The 24,570-nt window shown below is 27.9% G+C and overlaps 1 protein-coding gene across 3 annotated transcripts in view; it reads right to left on the bottom strand.

Moving 5' to 3' along the window:
- Nucleotides 1–5,125: 5,125 nt before the first annotated feature.
- The window catches only part of LOC129980849 (uncharacterized), a 28,641-nt gene continuing 9,196 nt past the window's right edge, over nt 5,126–24,570 (bottom strand). For all 3 annotated transcript variants that reach the window (XM_056091278.1, XM_056091279.1, XM_056091280.1), the window contains exons 6-11: nt 23,971–24,095; nt 23,772–23,873; nt 21,704–21,873; nt 14,006–19,070; nt 8,571–8,699; nt 5,126–7,215 (exon numbers count right to left, since the gene is read on the bottom strand). In XM_056091278.1, coding sequence (XP_055947253.1) covers nt 7,090–7,215; nt 8,571–8,699; nt 14,006–19,070; nt 21,704–21,873; nt 23,772–23,873; nt 23,971–24,095 — 5,717 coding nt within the window. In that variant the 3' untranslated portion in view covers nt 5,126–7,089. The remainder of the gene's footprint in view (nt 7,216–8,570; nt 8,700–14,005; nt 19,071–21,703; nt 21,874–23,771; nt 23,874–23,970; nt 24,096–24,570) is intronic.

Genomic DNA, 24,570 nt, shown 5'->3' with positions numbered 1-24,570 from the left:
ATGCTAACACAATACAGTAGCTTCGACAAAGAGCGAAATGTTGCTGCAAAAAGACATTCTTTGCCTGTTACAAAATTGTCTAGAAAAATAAAATGAACTTTTAAAAAATAAAAAAAATTAATAAAACAGCGAATAAGGAAGGCATTTGCTACAAAAATGGTGAATTTTAAGTGTTTAAAATGAAATATTATTTTAAATGCATACCAATAAAAACTTTAAATGCATTTTTTAAAGAATGTGTTTTTTGTCAAAATTTTACTACGCAAAACATAGTTTCACAAAAACTTATGGATATATTTTCTTGAAATTTTGTATATATATTACTATAGGTGTAATGAACTAATGATTTAGGTTTAATATTAATAGCTTTTGATTTTTAGCACTTTATTGCCAGTAGCAAATATGATTTTTACCATAAAAATGCTCAAAGACCCATAACTTTTTTTCATTTGTATATTTTTCTTAGCTTTTACTTCTTGCTAGGGATTGCAATACCGGTATACCGAATACCGGTATTTTGAGCCATTTGTACAATTTTGTAATACCGGTATTCACAAGTTTAAATACCGGTTTTTCGGTATTTACTAGAAATTTTTTTAATTGTCTCCACTATATGTTCAGAGATCGCCTACATAGCAAAATAGTATACGTGTTTGTTTTTATGTCTCCCTAACGGACGAAATTAATTAGCTAATTAATGGCTTAATTAATTGCTTATATCTAAATTAGCGAAACATAGATTATCCCTGAAAGAAGATATTGTATCCATAACGACTAATGAGCAACAATTATGAAAAAAGTTTTAAAGTTGATTGGTGCAAATCAGCAGTTGTGTATGCTCATGGCATTCAGTTAGGAGTAATAGATGTATTATACAAAATAAATAAATAAATAAAAAAGTAAATAAATAAAGAAAGAAAGAACAGAAGAATCCAAATACTGTGGATATAAAAACTTCGGATTCCGACATTGAAGAGAGTAAGAATGAGAGTGATATTGACAATGAAGATAATGACAATGTAATTGTTGAAGAAGATATTGCTAATGAGGATGAAATATTTACCCATCAAGAATTGCTTCCTATAATTTATAAAGTTCGAAAAATTGTTAAGATATTTAAACGTTCCCCTACAAAAAATGCCATATTACAAAAATATATACTAACTGAAAATAAAACAGAATATATGTCAATAATAAATTCTAAGACAAGTTGGAATAGTTTACTCCTAATGATGGAACGATTTTTGAAATTTAGAAATCCAATCTAAAAAGCAATAATCGACTTAAACCTGTAAATTAATTTTTCAGATAGTGAATTCGACTTAATATTCAGAACTATACCAGCTCTACTTCCAATAAAACTGATTATAGAGACATTATGTCGGAGAGATTTTAATTTATTAACAGCTAATGCAACAATAAATTTCATGTTGCAGTCATGAAAGAACGGCACACAACACTATCTGAAGAATTATATATTACATTGAAAAATCGCACAGAAGAAAGGCATACCGAAATAGAAAATGTCTTATGGTATTTACATAATTATAAAGATTTTAAAAATGAAAATAAAAAAGAAAATAATGAATTCAAATCTGATTAAATTTATAGTAAATTTTTTACCCACAAATCTATCCACATTCAGAAGAATTCGGTTCAGTTATCGAAGATTATGATGACACTAATCTCGATACTGAAAAGGAATTGTCTCTTGAACAAAAATTAGAATTAGCGATAAATTTTAAAAAAAATCAACGGACCAAAATACAATATAGAAACCAGCTATATTCAAAACCATCCGACGAGAAATTGATTTATTTGAAGATGAGGGATTTAGAGCTAAATACTTGGGAAAAATATATCGCTCATTGCTAACAGTATCACTAACTAGCGTAGATGCGGAAAGAGCGTTTTCGAAGCTGGTAAGTTTTACACAAAATTACTTTTCAGGCTTAATGACAGTACAATTAATGCATTATGTTTTTTAAGATCTCATTTCAAAAATTTGTAATAGTACCACAGACTGAAATAGTGTTATTTACACTTTTTTTGTGATATAAATAAATAAGTAGTTCCTTTACTTTTTTTGTGATTCTTTATATACTGTTATAATTTATAAGTTACATATTATTTTTGTGCTATTTACACTCTCTTATAAAACTGGCAAATAAAACAAAAAAACACCTGTTTTTTCTTTCTTTTTCTAAAATTTCTAATACCGGTATTAAAACCGGTATCCCGGTATTAAGATCTAAAAAATACCGAATACCGGTATTGAAATTTTGGTCCGGTATTGCAATCCCTACTTCTTGCCTTTATAAGTACAATAATTATGTTATGTAGAAAAATAATTTAAATTGGACAATTTAGTGTAGAGTGTTTTGCTCGAATTTCATCAAATTTTACCTAAAATACTTCAATTTAATTAATTAAATTTTTCTAATTAATGTTATTCAGTGTTTTGAGTCATAATCATCAAGAAAATCTACTAAAATTGATAATCGAAGGATTATTTAAGCATGTGCCTCCGAAACCAGTCAGATACCTTAAAGAGACTTTTCACTGAAGACGAAACTTGGATTGGATATGAAAATGTGCATAGAAATTGCATTTGGTGTAAGGACAATAGGCTTTCAACGTCTCAAAGCCTGGATTACACCCTAAAATTCTTTTGTCCATTTCGTGGGATTGGAAAGGCGTAATTTTCTACGAGCTCCTTCTTCAAGGTGAAACAATAAATTCATCAACTGGATCAATTAAACCCTGCTATAGCAAAAAAAAAAAAAAAAAAAAAAAAAAAAAACCCGGCCAGAATTAATGAACCGACGAGGCGTTGTTTTTCATCATGACGAGAGACCACGTATTGCATTAGTCATAAGAGAAAAGCTCTTCTAGTTTGATTGGGATGTTTTACCGCATCCTTACATCTAGGTATTTACTCATCAGATCTTGCTCCATCTGATTATTATTTCTTTCTACCCTAAAAAAATTCTCTTCGCGATAAGCACTTTAAATACATCAGTGAAATAAAAGCGCACTTCGAGGATTATTTCTTGGCCAAAACACAACAATTTTGGAAAGAAGACATAATGAGGTTTCTCGAGAGATGGAAGAAGGTAATAGAGCAAAAGGGTTCTTATATAACGAAATAAATAATATCTTAAACAGTAAATATTCTGTATTCATTTAATATTAGAAATAAGAAAGAAATTTATGGGACACCCTAATACAATCGTCGCATTCATTGCATAGTATATATTTAGTTTATAGAAATTACTGTTTATTTAGCAATCAAATATTATTTAAAAAATCTATTAAAAATAAATCAATTTCCATTTTAATTTAAAAGTTGTAACTATCTTGCTGTATTCATTTTTTTTCATTCAAATTTTTGAATGAAATAAGTTGAATTTTTATTGTGGTTCTATTAGTTTTGAATAAACCAAGTTTAAATTACTAAAAAAATAAAGTCAAAAAATCAGATTTTTTTTTTTCAATTTTTATTTAAGTTAAGATCATACAATTTTTTTTTTTTTTACACATGTGATTATTTTAAGTTTCTTCTACATAAAAACTAGAACTTGATAATGAGCAGCTGCTTTCCTCCTGTGCTTACTGAAATAAGGAATACAGCACAGTTTTCAAAATATTTTGTTCAGCTATTGACAAAATATTTTATACACACAGGACAATTAATTATCCAATAGATTAAAACTGCCATACATAAACATTTAAAAAAAACAAAAAAGCATTTATATAATCAACGATTTTATTTCAAAGACCCTTTAAATTAGCAAAACAGCACAGTAAATCACACTAAGTTACAGAAAAGCATAATCATAACACTATTATTATTTCAAGAATTTTTTCTCCCTCTTTCATTTAAAAAAAGCTTGTGCATAAATTTTAATTTACTTGACAGATTAAATTTTATATATTCAATATAATTTGACTTAAGTGGCTTTCAAAGCATTTTAATTATCAAAATTTAACAAATATTATTTCAACTAAACTGTCATCCATCTATTAAAACCTAGCCTTTATATCTGCCATATAAAACTTAATGTTATTTTATAAATCATAACTTTTATTTATTTAAAAGAGTGTTTTTCAGCACAATAACAGCATCAATTAATAAATACATTATTTATGAAATAGCAATTCGTACATTTATCCCCCAAATTTGAATTGGTTTGATTTAAAATCTAAATCATTTTGATTCTCAAAAGAATATTAAGATCAGTTTTTTTTCTTTCTTTTTAAATCAAGTCTTTAGCATATTATTTCTTAAAAAGAAATATATATATATATATAATTTTGTCAAAAGAAATAATATTGAGGAATTCTTTTTTCTAGTAAAGGATCAGCCAATGAACAAACCACACAAATGAACATAACAGGGAAATACAAATATATCAAAATAATAATTAATTAACTAATTTAGTTTTTCATAAGATATATACATAAGCCGAAGCCATGTACAATGTTGATATTCTTACCTATGCAAAAAATGATTAAATGTTATAATTTATTAAAATAAAGAACATTACATTTTTACATACAAAAGCTGTAAAACTAGAAGCTGTGCAGAGATTATGAAAATATTTATACAGTAAGAAGTACTTTATTATTGTTTATACCTAGATGTATAAAAGTGAAACATGCAGAAATTTAATGAAACTGAACAGTTTTTTTAACCTGCTCTTCAATTACAAAAATAAAATATTCCAATTTTTTTTCAGCAATTTTATAAAGCATTGCAAATAGAATTTTTTCAATAATCTCTCCTTCCTCTATTTATATATGCAGTAAGATTTCTTACAAAAAATCACTTAGCAGTGAATTTATACAAATTTCTATTCCTCCACATGAAAATTTATATGAAAATGCTTATAAAATAAAGAACGCATAACTCTGAAACTAAGAATTCAGATCTATAAATATGATAATTTTTTAAAGATATTTATACACAACCAAATGAAATGCTTCTATTTACATAATTTAACATTTGTAAACAGGAAAAACAATTTACATACAAAAATAAATAAATACTTCATTGAATAGATTTCATATTAATTGAGCTAATAAATATTTCATAGTTAAATACTAGTTTAAATAAAAATAATCAGCTTTTAATGCTTCTTACATAACATATTTTTGACTAAAATTATTATTATTATTACACTTTATAAATTAGCAACTCTAAAATAAAGTCTATATAACATTTACCATATTTTTAAAATCTCAAATTAAATTACCATTGTTGTTAGATTCACTTTCTTTGAGATATTCAACAGTTACATAATATTTCAACAAAATAATTCTATACTGAAAAATTTCATAATGTCTTTTTTGCATTAGCATTCTTTTCATATTCATAACTGGACCATGAACTTGTTAAAATTTCTTTTTAAAAAGCGACTTCTCAGTTGGAAGGCCTTTGACATCAAATTTTTATTCCTATCAAATGGAAGCTCTCAAATAACCAGAGAAAAGTTTCAATGAAAGATAAAACTTTTATAAAAGATTACTGCATGTATGCGGAGAGAAAAATAATTATAATTTCGGGCTTTTTCGAAGATATAGCAAATACATAAAACTTACAAATGGTTTTTCAGAAAGTAAAACCACTTCAAAATTTTTTAAACATGCAGAAACTTTATTTACTTCCTCAGGTCAATGAATCAATGTGATCAAAATCAATGAATCTGAAGATTAATATTTGGGAATTAATTTATCTAAAAAGATTTCCTTGATTTTCTATTTATTTTCAGTATTTAATTTATTTACAGGTGAGAGTTTATTACAATTTAATTTCATAGTAATAGATAAAAGCATTATTTCTTATAAAAATGTGCTGAATCAACAAATGCAACATATAAATATATTCATAAAATTTTAAGATTTTAAAGCAAGATATCTTAAAACATAGGGTCAGGTACCAAATTGGTAATATGCATAAATTTTATACTAACAAATGCATTCATTTTAGAAAACAAATATCACAGGAGAAATTATCTGGATTTTAAATATATAATTAAATTTTATAAATAAACATAGATTTTATTGATCAAGATACTGGAATTTCCACTCCCCCACCCAACATACATGCAAGTACACTTTGAATCATAAAAAAACATTGTTTATAAATAGGATTGAGGAATTTTTCTCTGATTTATTTTTAAAATAAGACCACAAAATTAAAAAAGATCAGAAGCTCCATTTTAAAAGAAATAGTGAAAATGAGCATGTAGCAGTAGCTTTTTCACTATAATTATATTCTAAACTTTAATATGCATTACATTTCACAATACAAAAATAAACTAAAAGAAACAAGAATAAAATTACTCTAAATTCAACAATTCCATAGACATATACATAAATCAACCATAAAGAATTAAATACCTATTTTCTAGGTAGAGATAAAAGCATACAAGCAACAAAATAAAGAAAAAGAATAGTACAAACACATAAGTTATGCAATAAGAGGGAAAAGAAATTCACTCTGTCTATTTATATTGGGATTGTGCTGTTATTGCTTACTTTTGTTGGTTCCACCAAACTTTTCGCCATACAGATGTATTTTTCAGCATACTGAAATTGTGAATAATTTGTCATATTGGAAAATGTAAGTACCATATTCAAATTTGATGATTATTTACAACTATGCATAGTATGACCTTATGTTTCATATGGGAGTAGTTAAGGATTTTCCAGTAGATTGCTGATATTGAAAAAATGACAGAAGACCAACAGATTCAGAAGAAAAATAACATTGTTTCTACTTCTTTTGTAGCTGTTGTTTTTACATTTATACTATTTCTGGCAAACTGTACAAATTGATTTATATGACTGAAATAGCAAGGAAAAATATCGTTTTGTAAAGTTCAGAGCATATTTCTCGAGACTTTTTTTTTTCTTTTTTTTCTATATACAGTACCAGCCTCGAGAGTTTTATAATAAATAGTACATCTCATTAAATGCTGTATAAAGAATTTTTTGCACAATGACTTTTTTTTCACCAGTCAAGAGTCAAGCACAATCAGATTAAAAAATCCATTAAAATAATAATAAATGCTCAGTTCTCTATCATGAAAATTTAGATGATTTCTTTTTGTCACCTTTCTTTCTTGCATGTTTAGCTTTCTTAACATAACATTCTACAAGATTTTTAACCTTTACTGGATTGATTTCACCAGATTTGTTATGACATATCTAAAAAGGAAACAAAGTACAAATTTAATCATTATATTTCATATAGTCATAATCACTAAACATTTTGCAAATTTCATACAAAGCTAAGTACTTAAATAATGGAATTTGGAATATTAGCAAGAATACTTTTATCGCTAAAACAAAAGAAACTTTAACATTATTCAAAAACAACAAAGCATGATTTTAATCTTTTTTGCTCTAACATATTAAGGTAAATCCACAATTCGGACTTGTGCTAAATATGAATTTTTGAGTTAGCCAAAACAACTTTCTGACTTATCACTAAGACATCAGCATGGACTAAATTAATTCTTGAAAAATATTCAAGGAAAATTTTTTCCACATTTGTGAAGTGCTAGACAGAAAGCATCCGGAAGAAAACCAAATACAAAGAAAGTAATTTTGCAGGATCAAAGTAATACCTGAGGAAGAAATATGGCTTAGCTTTAATATGGGAGTAGGTTCTGTTCCTTTAAGGAAAACTTATTCAGAATTTTGCTTCTATTTGAGAAGAACCAGAAGAACTAACGGCATTGATTGATTGAAATTGGGGGCTAAAGATCAGAGATTCAAAGAAGAACCTTCCATCAATTCATGTTTTATGTCAAAGCCTTAATCTATTAGACCATAGGTTCACATACAACAATATTCAAATAAGTATTAAAAAGAAAGTATTATTCATATGTATGAAAAATTGTCAAAAATAATAAAAGGCAATGTAAGAAAAATCTTTTAGCTATTCCTAACTTTCCAACTCTTACTTATTTATCAACTGCATGCAGTGATTAATCTCTCTCACTTGCACACAAAAGAGCTAAAGATCAAATTCTAATAAGCTCTTTTGTAGCTAAAGTTTACTAATGGCATGTGGTTAATATATAAGTACTTAAATCTCTATAGGATTAATAAAATAAAAAGCAAAATTAACAAACATTTCCCCAATTAATGATTTAAATATTAATGAGATGATTTATTCTGCTTTCATTTAAGAACACAGTAAAAAAAAAATATCAATTTCATAAATATACAATTTAAAAAAATTAAATTTTTCAAAAAGAGATACTAGTCACTTCATTAACTTATTATAAACAGAGATAACTAAAATACAGAAAATTACAAAGCATACAGAATTACAAAATCTGATCAGACAGCATACAGAAAATTACAAAAGTGATGTATCATTTTTCATGCATGATTCAACATAGGTGTTCATGTCCTTTTTTGGACTTTAAAAACAGAAATGGAACAATTTTTCCAGTTAAAATTTAATTTTTAGCAGAAAGAGACCATGACTGCTAAATATAATTTCAAATGTATCAACAAGATCACATTTTAGAATATTTAATGAAACTTACTTTCGGCACAGACTTTCTAAGTATATCTTTGTATTCTTCCTTTGTTACATCTCTTGATTTATAGTATGGTTTTAAGGCTAACTTGACTTCTTCTACAACACGTTCTTGTCGATTCAATTTCTTCAAAAACTAAATAAATAAAAGGATTAGTCATAAATTTTCTCATAGTAAATTAGAAAATAATAAAAATGGTCACTGAAAATTATACTGCTACAAAATGAAAACAATAAAAAGAAAAAGCATTTGATTTTCTATCTGATAAAACAAGAATATAAAAGAAAGCAAACAAACAAAAGTTGCTCAATTATGTACTTGAAAAATGTCTGATAAACAAACCAGTGCCTCTCCTAATATTTCTTGAGCTGGAAGTTGCTATGAAGCAAAAGTGGCAGAGGATCCTATGAGAATAGGAGAAGAATCTAATCCTGTACATTCCCCATTAATGTCAATGTGATGTGTGTTGGCAGATATGGGTGAACATACACCCCAATGAATAATCAATATATGGCACACTCATCTAGTTTCACATGCTTTTGTTTATCTCCATTAACTACATAATCATGTCACTAACTACATAATCATGACTATTATCATGACCATAGTCATGATAATTTAATTTAAAGTACAGTTGCATAATGAAACAACTGACTTTTTGCTTCTTTTATTTATTTACTTCTTTGATGTTTTCATGTAAAAATAATAAATAATATTAATTTTGAAATATTCCGTAATCTTTTTGATTAACATATCATTGTAATTAAAAAAGTCATTAATAATATTAAAAATCTTTATTATTTAATGTTATATATCATCATTAACATTAAAAGAACAAAACAAATAAAATGAATAAATCAGTAACAATATGATCTGAATTTATCAACTTCCTCTCTTTTCAACAGTTGATGTGAATGTAAGTAATTAAATAAAAGAAGCTTAATAATCACAAGTTACCAATTCAACCTGCCTAAAGGCACATAGAAATTTTGAATGATTGTACTTCAGGAAACATAAATGGAAAATATGGTTGAATTCTAAGGATCAAGCACAGTCCTTCCCATAGAAAATGTATACCATTATAATTTCTGTACCGGTCAATGAAAACCAACCAACTTCTTATTCCCACATCCATGGTGCTCCCCAAGGGAATAAAAAGCTTAATAAAAGAATCTTTAAAAATGTAAATTAACCTCTTCAGTCCTGATTTTTTTAAAAACTGGTTTAAAAATTTGATTTCAAGATCTTTTACCTTTGTTACATCTCAATAGTATGTGGGAAAAAAATTTTACTGATCAAACAATTTTAAGTCCCATAATTTTAAGCTGCACATATGTGTACCTCGGGTCTTAAGTAAGTCAAAATATCCTCAACAAAAAAAAAAATAATAATAATTTTCCTGTTTACTTAATAGCTATATTTTTCTTATTCTAAGGCCTTATAAATGAAAAAAATACAAAATTTATTACATTAATAATCTATTAAACCTTATTTTAAAGGATTTTTTTTTTTAATATTACGTAAATAGATACTGCATTTTGAGTGCTTGACTCTTCTCCTAGAGTTATTTCCTGTGTATCTGCATTTCGATACATACTTATCGTCCATGGCTTGACATATCTTAGCTATTATTTCTTTTTAATTGGGAAGGGACAATTTTTCTTACTGTTTTAGTGTTATTTTAACCAGATGGTGGTAATGAAATCTCCAGTGATCTTGTAGTTGCATTTCCATCATTTGATAACCCTTCTTCTATTAATTTGTCTTCATTGAAAGATGATTTTTTTACTTGTTCTTGGTTTCCTTTCTTGCTGATGATGAGAATTTCCTCATATTTCAACAGGGACCGAATTATATGCATTTGAAATTGCAATAAGGTCATAAGATTTTCATTTTCATTCCTGACAGCTCAGCTTGTCGCTTTGCCACCATTTATCAAGCAATTGACAACTACTAAATCTACAAAATGCTTGAATGCTCGCATCGTCATTTTTTGTAATTACTGCATGCCGGTAATATGCAAAATAATGGCCGATATTATGTTTTTATAAAAGCAGATTTTTTTATGTTAGCTTTTTGTTTCAATTATTTTGTCTATCTTTTGCCTATTCCAATTGCCTCATTACCTATACATGTGGATAATAGTCGCGGATTTATTATCTTTCTATTGATAAGGCAGATTTGACTATCGTCTGTGACCCATTCACCCTATTTGCCAGGTTTCATTATTTTTGATACATGAAAAATTCTATTGTTTCCACTAAAATCTCTTTTTCCTAAAAGTTCAAAAACCTACTTGTGAGTTAAAGCCACTTGACGTGAAAAAAATATTATTACCTTATAAAATTCTGTATATTCTATACATGATGTCGGTTTGAAATATCAATTACTAACTTCAAGACAGCTATAAAATTAAATTTCTTAAAGTTAAATTAGTCTTAAAGTCTTTATTAAAGTTAAAAAAATAAATATTTTTAAATTTATATTTTATTACATTACAGAACATAAGAATTATTTATTATAAAAAGTTATACAATATATTCAAGGACAAGAAGTGACAATTTGAAAACAAGCGCTCAAAAGATAAGCAGGCAATGGATCGCAAGCAGTCAGCAAACGGGTTCGAAAACGCCCGAGGTACACATATGTGTACCTTAGTTAAATTTGTATTTTCACCGATTCTATTATAGATAACAAGATATAATTTGGTAATGACTTTAACCAGACACTTAGTATTTTATAAAAAAATATACAAGCGTTTATTTTAATAATAAATATTAAAAAACGTACTTATATTTGTTGCGTTTTCTGTTCAACACCATTTTTGTTATGTATCTAATTAATAACGATGGATATGAAAAAAATATCGAACTGCAGTGCTATTTATTGATGAAAAATGGAAGTTAAATTCATAAACGTTGAAATGCATGCATTATGTCGTCAAAATTTAACTTTACCGGATAAGAAAAATGAAAAAAAAAAAAAAAAAAAAAAGGATTTGTACCTCGGGACTGAAGAGGTTAAAGAATGTCTTGGTCTCCCCATATATATAGATCTAATTTTCTTATTAATTGCATTTGGCAATCAACTTTTTGCCTACAGAAATTGATCATCCGGAATTTCAATTTGATCTGAAAAATTTATTTAAAATTAACCCTTTAAATTTTTAATTTAACAATTAATAACTTCTTGCTAGCAGAACTGATTGTCTGGAATTTCAATTTGACCTAAAGCAATTTTAATTTTAAATTTAACAATGGAAAAGAGATTAATCAGAGTTAAAATATTGACACAAAAGATATGAAGAAAATGGATAATGAATTAGCTGTCTGTTAGTTAAACAATAAATATACAGCTACTATATATAACATCAGATTTGCAAACATATAACAGATAAAAAAAAAACTTTGTATTAAAAAAAAAAAAAAAAAAAAAAAAAGGAAAGAAACATAATTCCCCCCAAAAAATTAGTGTTTCCATTTCTGGTGCAGAAGTTCCTTTATAACATTATGGAAAATGAGTGGAAAATAATTTCAGAATTTATAAGAAAGTAAGCATGCTATTAGAATAAATCCATTACAAATTTTGAAAAAAAAAAAAAAAAAAAAACCTCAACTTTAACAAATAATAATCATATTTAAATGAAATGTCCAATTTTAGTGTTATTGTTGTATGCAATTTTAAAATATGACATATTCATACAAATAATGTCAGGCAAATAAAAACAAAACATTTAGTAGAAAATTTACGATTCCTAATGATCAATACAAATTCAGCTGAAAGATCGAAGAATACAAAATACAGCAACATTTATACCATCTGACAACTTCCAAAATTCAAATGAAAAAATACTGAATAAAACAAGACTTTGTATATACATGCAATTACTTACAAAGTAAAATGAAAGCAAAAATCTATTTCTTTTATATTTTCAAAGGAAAGGAGAAGAAAACGTTAAAAGCAAAAGCTGCTTTCAACTCGTACAACTGAAAGCACTGCCACATAAATTCTAATTAAAAAAATTAGTAAAATTTAGAAAAAAGTGGCATAAAAATAATGTAATATTACATTTATAAAAAGAATCTGAATTTCTATATTTTATTTAAAAAAATATGACGTCTTTGAATTTTTTTTTCTTAATTTCAAATAATAATTATTAAATGATTGCAAATATTATAGAAAAACTAATTTAAAATGACTTCAAAACAAATAAAAGTACAGTCAAATTCATATCTAACTCCTTGTACTAAAATCAATATAAACAAGTTCATATATTTTTTAACATTATTACTGCTAGTAAGAACTGTAATAAAGTACTTACTTCTAAGCTATATATAAGTTAAATTAACTGGCTTATATTGTGTACTATCTAATTAATCTTCTATTTTGAGAATGGTTTGGTTTGATTCAAAATCAATAGAATACTTGAATATTCGACTGTTCTATAAATTTTGTATTCAATTAAGTATATAACTATATTACTGTTTAAAAATGTAAATATGTGATAAGTTGATGCATGGATGATTTATTGGCAAATTAGTTAAAAATGTAGCAAAAAAAATTACCATTTTTATCACAGAAAAGGCTTTTTCCTTTTATTCATGTGAATTCATATATAGCATTAGGTATGGGAGAATATTATATTTTTTTAATCCACAGGAAAAAGTAACATAAGCATTTTTTTTTTTAATGTCATAAGTTAAAAAATATCTTGCAGTTAAAAATCACAAATTACTTTATAGCACGCTAGGGGAGTAAGATTCTTAACTTTTAATATTTATATATTTTGCTACTTGCAAAGACAGGTAAAATAATATGATGGTAATAATATGGCAGTATTTGTAATGTAAACAGGACATATGTGATTTGTAATATTTCTATTATTTCCTACTTTTTAGTCATTTATATATTTCACATTTCATTACAATAATTATAACAGATCTTGACTCCAAAGTTTTCTAAAATTCACTATTGGCTTTTAGTGCAGAAAAAAAAAAAAAAAAAAAATCAAAATTTATTTAAAGTTAATCAATTTCCAAATAATTAAGATTCTAAAAAAAATTAAATTATTATATTGTTTTCAGTAGTACACAAATGTACAAAACTCCAAAACTGTAGCACATCAAAAAGAAAGAGTAAATAAATATGGCTTTGATCAAGTTAAATTAACATATGTAAAAATGGCTGATAATTTAATAAAAAAGTGCTTCAATTCATACACATGAATAAAGCATGTCTTAAAGAATGCTTAGAAAACTAGAAGTATATTCAACACTATTTGATTCATTCTTCTAATATTTACTTGTATTATTTATCAGAATTGTATCATGAACTCATACAAATGATTCGGAATATATTGCAAGTAGAGGAAGTTGTAATTCAATGAAATATCAACTAATCATTAAAAATTAATTGCCTATTCATACAAAGAAAAAACTTACCTTTTCTTTCACTTGCATTTCCACAGCAGAACTAGGAAGTTCATCCAAGATTTTTAATTGAGAATCTTCTAACTTTGTAACAGTGTCCTTTTTTTCGGCACTTTTAAGTTCCTTTCTAGACTTTTTATATTTGTCCTTGACTTGCATTCGCACTGAATGCCGTGCTTTTGAGTCTGATTTGTGCTCATGTTTTGATTTTTTAGATCCTGAATAGTGTTTGAACTTTTCATTAGTATCAAGAGTCCGCTTCTCTGAAGTCCTTTGATCTGCAGGAAATAAGCTATCAAAAACATCTTTAGTTTTTGGAGATGAAGGAACAGGTGATGTAGCTGGAGAGTAATCAGCAGGGCTGTTTTCAACAGAAGGCGAATCCCCGGGTGAATATGGAGTATCAACTTCCATATCAACAACTTCATTCTTTTCGACAGATGGCGATGGTTTAGAAAGTTTATCAGTTTTCTGCTGAGAATTGCTGCTGGTTGCCATGGATAAAATGTGTGATGAAATGAAATTAACAGCACTACCCTGAGATTTGTTGCTATCACTAATATTTTGATTTTGCAAAAGGGTGCCATGATTTAAAAGTTGGTTTTGTGAAAATACCATTCTTGAGACTTGTTGATTTGCAATGCTTGCAGGAAGACTTGTGGGCTGACTTTGTGAAGTACACACAACAGGGGATTGATGATTAGCAAGAATACCAGAAATATTGGGAGGCAAGTGATGAATCATCTGCATTGGTGGAGCATTCATAGTATGGGCCATTGTTAAACTTTGTAATAATGAATTAGGTGTTAAAGGTGGTTGGAGACTGAGACGAGGATGCCTTGTTTGAGGAAGTAATGTCATACCAGCAGGAGGAGGTGGAGGTGGTGGCACTGTGCTCATATGTGCCATGTTAGGTGGATTAGGTGGTGGTGGTAAGGTACTGGTTCCAGCCATATGCGGCATAAAAGTACTACTCATTACCTGTTGTGAATGGTTAGCAGGTAACATCACTGTTGCATGATTTCCCATTTGGAAACCACCATTTCTTGTCGGCACTAAAGGAGACATTCCAGGTAAATTAGTAGCAGCTGAAGACACATGAGCCATAAAACTAGGTGGTGGCAATAACACACTCTGGACTGAAATGGGACTAGCCACTGATGTTTGAGTGTGTACCATATTAGGCTGAACAGCACTAGACACTACAGCAGTAGAAACACTAACAAATTCACTTGATGTGTTTAGCTTGTGACTATGAAGATCTTCACGCGTGTCAATTGGTTCAGGTTCTGGAGGCAGAGGTGGAAGCTCAGGAGAAGGTGGTGGTTTAGGGTTCAGAGTAGGTAGGGGTGGTGCTGGAGGCATAGGTGGTGGAGATGGACTTTTAGTTGGTTCACATGGATCATAGCTATCATTATCAGCAGGTGATGGAGGTGACGGAGAACGAGGAGACCTTCTTTTAGAGCTGAAATTTTCATTGTCTTTTGATACAGTGTTGCTCGTTTCTTTATCAGATATGAAAGAAGGCTCTTCAGAAACTGAATTATTATCTTTAGATGCTAATGGCGATTTTGTTTCAGGACTATTACTACTATTTGAAAAATTATTAGTCTCAAATCCATTAGCAGATCCTACATCGTTCTCATTTTCTGCACAAGTCTCTTCTTCAGATTTTTCAGAGACTGGTGTATGATTACCATCAGGGTCATCAACACCCTGCCAATAACATTCACTAACAGATAAAACTGGATTTTTTTCAGGTGGTGTAACTGGTCGTTTACAAATTGAATTATCTGAGTTTTTACTTTTTTCAGCAGAAGAATGTTTTGTTTTAGTTTTTATTTCATCAGAACCCACAGGTTCATCTAATTTCTTATCTTCAGATAAAACTTTCTTATCTTTTATATCAGAATCACCCCCCTCTGATGTGGCACTTACTTTAGGAGATGAGGCACGATTGAAATTAACATTAATAATGATACTGTCACCTTTAGCAAAAATTTCTTTGGATTCTATTGATGTTAATTCAGAGTATGGACTTCTTTCACTTTCAATTTTTCTTTGAAGAATCTGCTTTTTTTCATGTTTTGTTTCTTTTCTTTCTTTGTGCTTTGATTTTTCTTTTCGGCTTTCCTTTTGTTCTACAACTATTTTTAATTTATCATCAATCTTTCGAACTTCTCTTTCTCGTTGCTTATCAGAGAAATGATCACTCGAATGTGAATGTTTGTGTTTCTCACGAGAATGGTCTTTACTCGATTTGCTACTTTCACTTTTGCGATCTTTATGCTTACTTTTGTGCTCCTTATCTTTAAACTTGCTTTTTTCATATACAATTCTTTCAAAACGATCCTCCTTATCATACCTTGCATCTCTATCATATCGTAATTCATCTTTTAATTTCTCTCTTTCATATTTATCTTCATCTTTAGAATGCTTACTCTTATCATGCTTATCCTTTTTGTCTTTTGAATGCTTATCTTTGGAATGTTTTTCCTTGCGTGATTTTCGCTTTTCGCGGTCAGAATAATTCCAATCACTACTTTTGCTTTTCTCACTTTTGCGGGAACGTGAATCATAATCATTTTTTAATTTTTCAGATTCTAATTTCTTTTCTTCTCTACGCCGCTCAGAATTTTTGCTATCACTTTTCCGACCTGAATCAGATTTATCTTTATTTCTTGATTCTCTTTCACGATATAATAGCCTCTCATCTTTAGGTCTTCCATCACGATAGCTTCTTTCTCTGGTGTGTTTAGAAAGTCTTTTCCAACTAATATCCACTCCTCCAAGATCAACCCTACTTAACACACTAGTTCTCTTGTTTTCAAAAGATATTGTTTCTGGTATGCTTTCCTTATCCCTATCACGTTTCAATTTTGGTATTCTAGGTAAATCTGAGATATTTATTCTGGGTGCAAAATCACCATAATCTCCACTATCTTCACGGAAACGATCTTTCTTTTTCTTACATCGATGAACCGGCCTTTCTTCAATTATTTCTCCTTCTTCACGATCTTCATAAGACTGGTTAGAATGAGGAGGTGTATGCTTGTTGTAATCATTTGATTTTCGGGAATGTTCAATCTCCATATCATTGTCTTTGTTCTTGTCAGGACTAAAATGTTTAGACACCTTCTGCTCAAGATCTTCTGACTCTTTTTCGACATTATTAGTTGAAGGTTCCTCGGTATATTCTTCTCCTATTTCTTCACTGCCAGCTTCAGAAATATCTTCTATGCCTAGATCAACAGCACTTTCTGGAGGTTCTTTCTGCAGATTTTCATCATTAGTTTCTTCAGGCTCAACTCTTTCTTCAGTAGCTTCATCTTTCTTGAAACTGCATTCTATATTATTAGGTGAGGATGACTCAAACTCCTGGCCTTCATCATCAAAATTCTCATCATGAATAGGTGAATTTTCTATTTGACCTTCAAGGTTTTCATCTAAACATGGAGTGCTGGCATTTTCTAATGAGTCTGCATTATCTTCATCATCTGATTTCATAGTGATATCATTGCAAATATCTACCAGCTCTGATTTATCAGCAAGCTGATCACTTTCTTGATTAACTTTAGAATCATTAAATGTATCTGTTTCGCTATTCTCAGCATTTTGTTGATCACTAGTGAAACTAAAGTTAGAATTATTATCAATTTGAGAATTTTCATTTACTTCAGCATGTGAAACCTGATCACTAGTATTAGAATTGTTTCCACTATTAAAATTTTCAGTCTCTCCCATTTGGGAGACAGAATCACAAGTATTTTCATTCTCCATGTTGGATACTTCCTCATAAACCTCTTTGGATTCGTCTTCCTCATAACAAGAGTTGTTATCACAGTATCCACTATTCTCATTTGAAACACTATTTTCACACTGCATCTCAAAACCATCTCTAGTCTCACCTTTGAATGATTTTGGAGACGATTTTAAGCTAGCACATGGAGTACTGATATCTTCCTGGTCACTTTTCTTCGCACTGTCTGCAGAATTTTCTTCCTCGCCCTGCATGTCAACATCACTTTCATGAGGACCAGCATCACTGTCCGATTCATTTTTAGAAGCATTTTCTTTCTCAACACCTGATTTAGAATGATTACTTTCATCATTTTGGAATGCTTCTTGAGAAGAATCGTCACTTGGTTTATAACCATCATTACTGTTTTCAGCAAAAGAATTGTTCGGATTTGGTGGATTAGTATCAATCATTAATTGATCATCATCAGAGACTACATTACTGCTAACATTACTCTCTTCACTTTCCACACAAGCAACTTGAGAATCATTATTATTTGCCTCCATAGTTGAATGGGTTGATTCTTGATGCTCTTTCATTTTATCATTATCTTCATCAACTTGCTGATCCTCATCAATAACAAGCTCATTATCACTTGAGTCACTACCCTCATTCGGATTACTCAGTTGAGAGTCTTCACATTTGTAATGGATTTTCATAGAATCAACTCTTTCACTTATTTCACCATCTTCTTCACCTACAGATTCTATATCACTGTATATGTCAACTTCATCTTCACTATGATGACTTTTAGAAACTCGACCATCTTTTTTAATGTCATCAGGAACAGATGCACCACAAAAGTTTCTCTGAACAATTGAAGAATATGGATCATTTCCAAATCGTTCATTACTATTAGCACCAACTGATGGTCTAGCACTTGGGTTGTCATCGTAGTTCATAGATCTCTCCATGGGTGCACCAGCAGAGCTACAACTATAAGCTTGCATTGAGGTGCCACTATATTTTGTTGAATTGTTCTGAGTTGGATGTAGTGGTCTTTGTTTTGCTGTGACAGAGTTTAAAAAGGGTGATATTGCATTGTCACTAATAGAGGATGAATTTAAAAAGGAACTTTGACTGCTATCCTCAGAATTATTCACTGGTGATAGCGGATCAGAAGAAGGAAGTCGTCTGGAACTACTTTCACTTTTTGAGCTTCGCACTAACGTTCCATCTCGTCTTAGAGTTAGAACATCAGGGCAATGAAGAAGAGTTTGACTTTCAAGGATGCTGCCAACAACATCAAAATTTTCAGTAACAGGTGCTGATATTACCCTATTCAAAGAAAAAATTTCAGTATTTATTTATGAATATAAAATTATAATTTCTTATCATAATACAATTATATACTTTCAGACTAAAATTAAAATAAATCTACACTGAAAACAGACCTCTTTTTTTTCCCTTAAAAAGAGAAAAGAGACATAATGAGAAAAATACAAAAGTATCTAAAAAATGAGCACACATTTTGAATAAATACTATACGAAGAACCACCAAAATAATACACTCAAATTAAATAATATAAATATAGAATATTGACAATTGTCTGAAATAATCAAAATGGTCACATCATCCAACTGCTGTGAATAGATATCAAATGATAGAACTAAAAACATAGTTAAGCATACTAATTGGTATTTTGACTCATTTTTTTAATTCCTGGAATGCTGCTGATCTTAATCCCGTTTCATATGTAAAAACACCCTTGGATTATTCCGATACTTATGGGACATATTCAAAGTTTCCTCTTCAATTAGCGATGTTTTCACCAGATTTCTATCAAAATATTCCTTTAAATAACATTAATTACAAAAATGACATTTTATTCATTGTTATGCAAGTTATTCAAAGCATGCTTACATAATTTAGGACACTCTATAAGTGAACACAAAATAGGTCAAAAGGTTTGATGAATGGAAATGATATAAGAAGCTGAAAGCAAACAGTAAACATTAAAGAATTAATTAAACATTATATTTCTTCTCTTACCAAGTTAATAGCACAGCTGAAGACAAAAAAGACAGCTTAAAATGAAACACAGAGAGTTCATGAAAACTTTTATGTCAATATACTTCAAAATTATGTTTCAATTCTATTAAGACATATTTTAGCTCAACTGTACAGTACTTGCACTGCTTTTCTAACTTCAAGGTCATTCATTTTACCTTTGTATGTCTTATATTAAAACTCGTAGCCAGTGAAACAAAATGCAAGCTCATAAAAAAGAATTCTTTAAATTTTGATATTTTACTTATGAAGTCTAAATTAAATAAAAATGAAAACAATCTTAGTTGATGTCAAAGATAACAAAGAATTTTTTCATGACAAAATATATTTTCAGCTATCTGAATCTAATAGTAAAATTTATTTTCATTAACCCATAAATCAGTTTCTTAAAAAAAAAAAAAAAAAAAATTGTTTTTGACAGACAAAAAAAAAAAAAAAAAAAAAAAAAAAACTATTTTATTTTATTGAAATCTAAATTTAGCACTTTTCAAAATTCAATAACGTAGGAAGCCATAATTTTGTTTGGTCTTAGAAATTAATTAGCTTAATTTCTAGGAATTACATTATTCTCAATTAAAATATTCCTAGTCATATATTAACAATAGATAAGCTCTTCAATTTTCTTCTCAAAAGATTATACAACATGTGAAGATGTAACATTTTCTAATGTTTTGCATATGAGTAGCTAAGTAGAAAAGAAATTTGGCTTTAACAATTCAATTTATTTTTTCACAGGAAAGTATGGTTTATACATTGGAAAGAAAGGGGAATACATTCTGTTCGCATTTGAACATAAGAAGGAAACGCAAAAAGTTTTTCCTTTAGTGTTTTTACTAAGAAATTCTTATAGGGATTTTTTTTCCCATTGCTTACAGCGTGAGAATTACAGAATCAGCAATTTTTTTACAGCATGTGTTAGAATAGTCAAATAAAAAAAGCGGGATTCAGATCTCTTAAATAAAAGTTTTAGAAGCAATATAGGAGAATAGAAGATTTAAAAAAAAAAAAAAAAAGAATTAGGTTTTATTCAAGATTAAGATGCACATATTTTCAGAGAAACTATATATTTAATAAATTTGTTGACAAAATACACAATTTCAAAATCAAATAATATGCACGAAACATTTATATTCTTCCTTTTTTTTAACTGCAAATAAAAATCATCCCTCAAAATATTAATAATGGAAGTTTTACAGATAAAGAGAAATAATTCTTAGAATGGGGAAATTCAATAAAAACAATATTTAAATATATTTTAATTAATATATATAAAAATATTTTTTTTAATTTTCTTCTTTTCAATCTTTATAAAAAATTCTTGAACCCCACCCCCAATTCATTTTAAAAGATTCCATTTATACAAAATCGAAAATTAAAAGAATAAATTGATTAATCTATAATAATACCTCAAAACATTAAAAGAATGCATTACAATACAAATGTACAAAATTCTCTCAACAAATTTGAAAAAAGTCAAATAAAAGTTTAAAAAAACAATTGAAAACTCAGAGAAAAATACAGAAGCAAGAAAAAAATTTATATAATATTAGTATACTGTACAGATTATCCCAAAATTAATGCAGCACAATTTTGTTTTACATGAATGAAATAATTCTTGCCAATTTTTCAAATTTCAAAATCAGCAAACTCAGAGAAAATCCTAAATAATATGTATGAGCAATAAAATGAATCATAGCAATCAACAGAAAGAAGAATCAAATTTCCATACTCTTAATAAAACATCAATTCTTTTCAATCCTAATATTTAAATGATGTAGAACTTTTAACCGCAGTTTTACCAAAATTAAAGAAATTTTTCTTAAATGTGGAGATTAGAATAGTGAGCTCTATTTAAATACACTACAGCTAGACAATAACAATCTTCTATAGAGATTATCACCTGTAATCATTTAAACCATCATCAGAGTCACCATTGTATAATGGTCTAGATTCTGGAGCTGCCGAAGCTGCTGCTGAAACCAAAGCTTGATTTCGGGCACGGCATACTTCATTCCTTCGTTTACTCAATAAAGGACATCGAGATTTTGTAACTGATGAAATTACAGGTCTCTACAAAGGATATATATATATAAATAAAAGAATTAAAAAATTATGCTATTTAATTCAATAATAAAATGTTGCACTTTATAACAGCATAACACCACTTTAATAAAGAAAGATGAAACTAAAGCATTAACAATATTTTCCAGGACATAAATTAAAATTATATTTTTAAATAATAGATGGCTAAAATGATGAAATCCACAATATTTTACAGTATAAATATCATTATCAAAAAACTTGCCAATAAAATACAATGCAAAAAATACTGAAGGAACAATCACACTTTCTACACAAATATTATACATGATTACATTATTATTAGACTATTTAAAACTGCGAATTTGAATCTCTTTAATTCTAATCATCAGTAATTTAATTTTTTTCCTTGGTCACTTGCATTTTCTATTAATATAATACTGAACCATAATCAATAATTATTATTTTGTTTCAGCTTATTTTAGTTAAAGATGGATTCGATTTCATTAAATTCAGTTTAGTTTCCATTCTGGGAATATTAAAAGAAAAATTCATTAAAAAAATAAAATTTTGTTCATATTAATTTTAAAATATATTTATTTATAATGCATTGAAATTATAACAATGATCTCTATTTCACATTTTAAATTAAAGCATCACATAAATTCAGGTAAAATTCAAAAATATTCAAAAATTTCTAAAAATCTGTAGGCACAATTAAAATGGTCTATTCTACAAATAAAATACAATATAAATCAAAGATATCTTTGTTAACTTCCATATTCCCAACTAGAAGCACTGGCAAATTGTTTAATTGTGAAAGAATTAAATTGAAATGAAAATGTAAAGGGAAGGAATTATCTTCTGAATTTCAAAAGGAGGAATCTTCTTGAATTGTTGCTTTAAGTCATCACTCTTCTGCTGCAATATTGTCAACTTTGTCTATTCATAATTACTATTTGAGCAATTGTCACTCATTTTTTTATTGATATGCACAGTGTGGTGAACAACAGTTATAATGTAATTAATGCAGAAGAAAAACAAAAACACATTTAAACAACAACTTTGAAATGTACCATGGAATACAAAAATAAAATTCCGCATTCTGTATTTTTGATGCAAAAATATGTTTTCCATTTCCTTATATTTCCATTTGTATTCATATTTAGCTTAGTAATAAGCTAAATATGAATACAAATAGATAATTTTAATATTTTTCATTATTTTACTTATTCTTTAGTCTGACCATTTTTATAATATCACATTAAAACTACATTTCTTCATATTTTACTAACTGATTAATTGAATATGAATTCGACCAGTAAATGATTAATTCAAAGTCAAAGTTAGAAGGAAAGAAAGCATATTTTTGAATTGATTTTGTTAGTTAAATATATTATTGCCTAATGTTTATAGTGACAGCAGATTAGAAATTTTTAAGGCACATATTTCACTCAAAAATTTCACAGATATGCAATGTATTCAATCTAAAAAGCAATACAGAATTCCTAAAGTAAAAACTTGAGCATGTTATATGTGAATAGCACTGTTTATTTATCAAAATTTTTTGCAGGTTAATTATTATTCATGCATTATTTATTAAAATCATTAAATATTCAAAATAAATCTTCACTGTCATATATAAAATAAAAATGTGCATTTTTTTCCCCTTGTATTATTTTTAAATCTCGTTTTTCTTTATTTAAATTTTTTGAATGATGGAATTTTTATTGTGCTCCCATCAGCTTCAAGTGAACCCTGTTTCACTATATTTACAAACAAAATATTCATGAGTAATATATTAATGCAATTATATCATCAGTAATAATATGAAGTTACCATCTAATTATTCATAATAAATAAAAACATCCTTATATAAAATTTATTATTTGTAGTTAAACGAAAATTATATATCAGCAACAGAATACCTGATATAATCTGGAAGGAACAGATCTGTGATCAGTTTCTTCATCTGATGAATCTGAAGATGACAAAGAATTCCTGAAGAATGTTTCGAAATATAAGAATCCCTGAAGAAAAACAAAGATTTTTTTAAAAAAATACCTTTCTCCAAAATTATGTAAATGAAAATATTAAAATGAAACAAAATGTAATATATAATCTTACCCGACGCAACCTTTTGAATTCTTTATTTACAGATCTTTTTGATCGTAAATTTGAATTAGTAGGAGAATGAGTTCTACGGCTACCACTTAATGCATGATAAGGTCGAAAAGCAGAAGATGATGAATCTTGAATAGATAAGAAAGGATACTTCAAATATTTTGTTATCAATAATTAACATTATATATAATTATATAATTTTAATAAAAACAATTACAAGCATAAGATCATTTCATTTTTCTAAATAGAAAATAATAAATAAAATAATTCAATATTCTTTCATTCTGTTTCTTACATTTTCAGTGTCATTACATACTTTGTTGTAACAATCAGTATGCAAGTCAAATCCACATTCTTTAAAGTTTATATTAAAAACTCAGCTTGCATTTTTCAAAGCCTATCTTTTTTTCTGTTGTACAAAAACTCTTCATAGTAGTTTAAACATTGAAGCTGTGTAAACTACTTGTGTTTAAAGTATTATCATCATACAAATAAATTTTAATCTCTCAATATATGTTTGAATCAATCACACAAAATTCTAAAAAATTTTTACAACATTCAATTGGAAGTATTTCTTTATAATATTCTCACTTTAATTATTAC

Source organism: Argiope bruennichi, chromosome 8 (assembly GCF_947563725.1).
Source record: "Argiope bruennichi chromosome 8, qqArgBrue1.1, whole genome shotgun sequence".
Taxonomy (NCBI): Eukaryota; Metazoa; Arthropoda; class Arachnida; order Araneae; family Araneidae; genus Argiope; species Argiope bruennichi.
The sequence above is the reverse complement of the archived record's forward strand: the minus strand, read 5'-3'. Positions and strand labels throughout refer to the sequence as shown.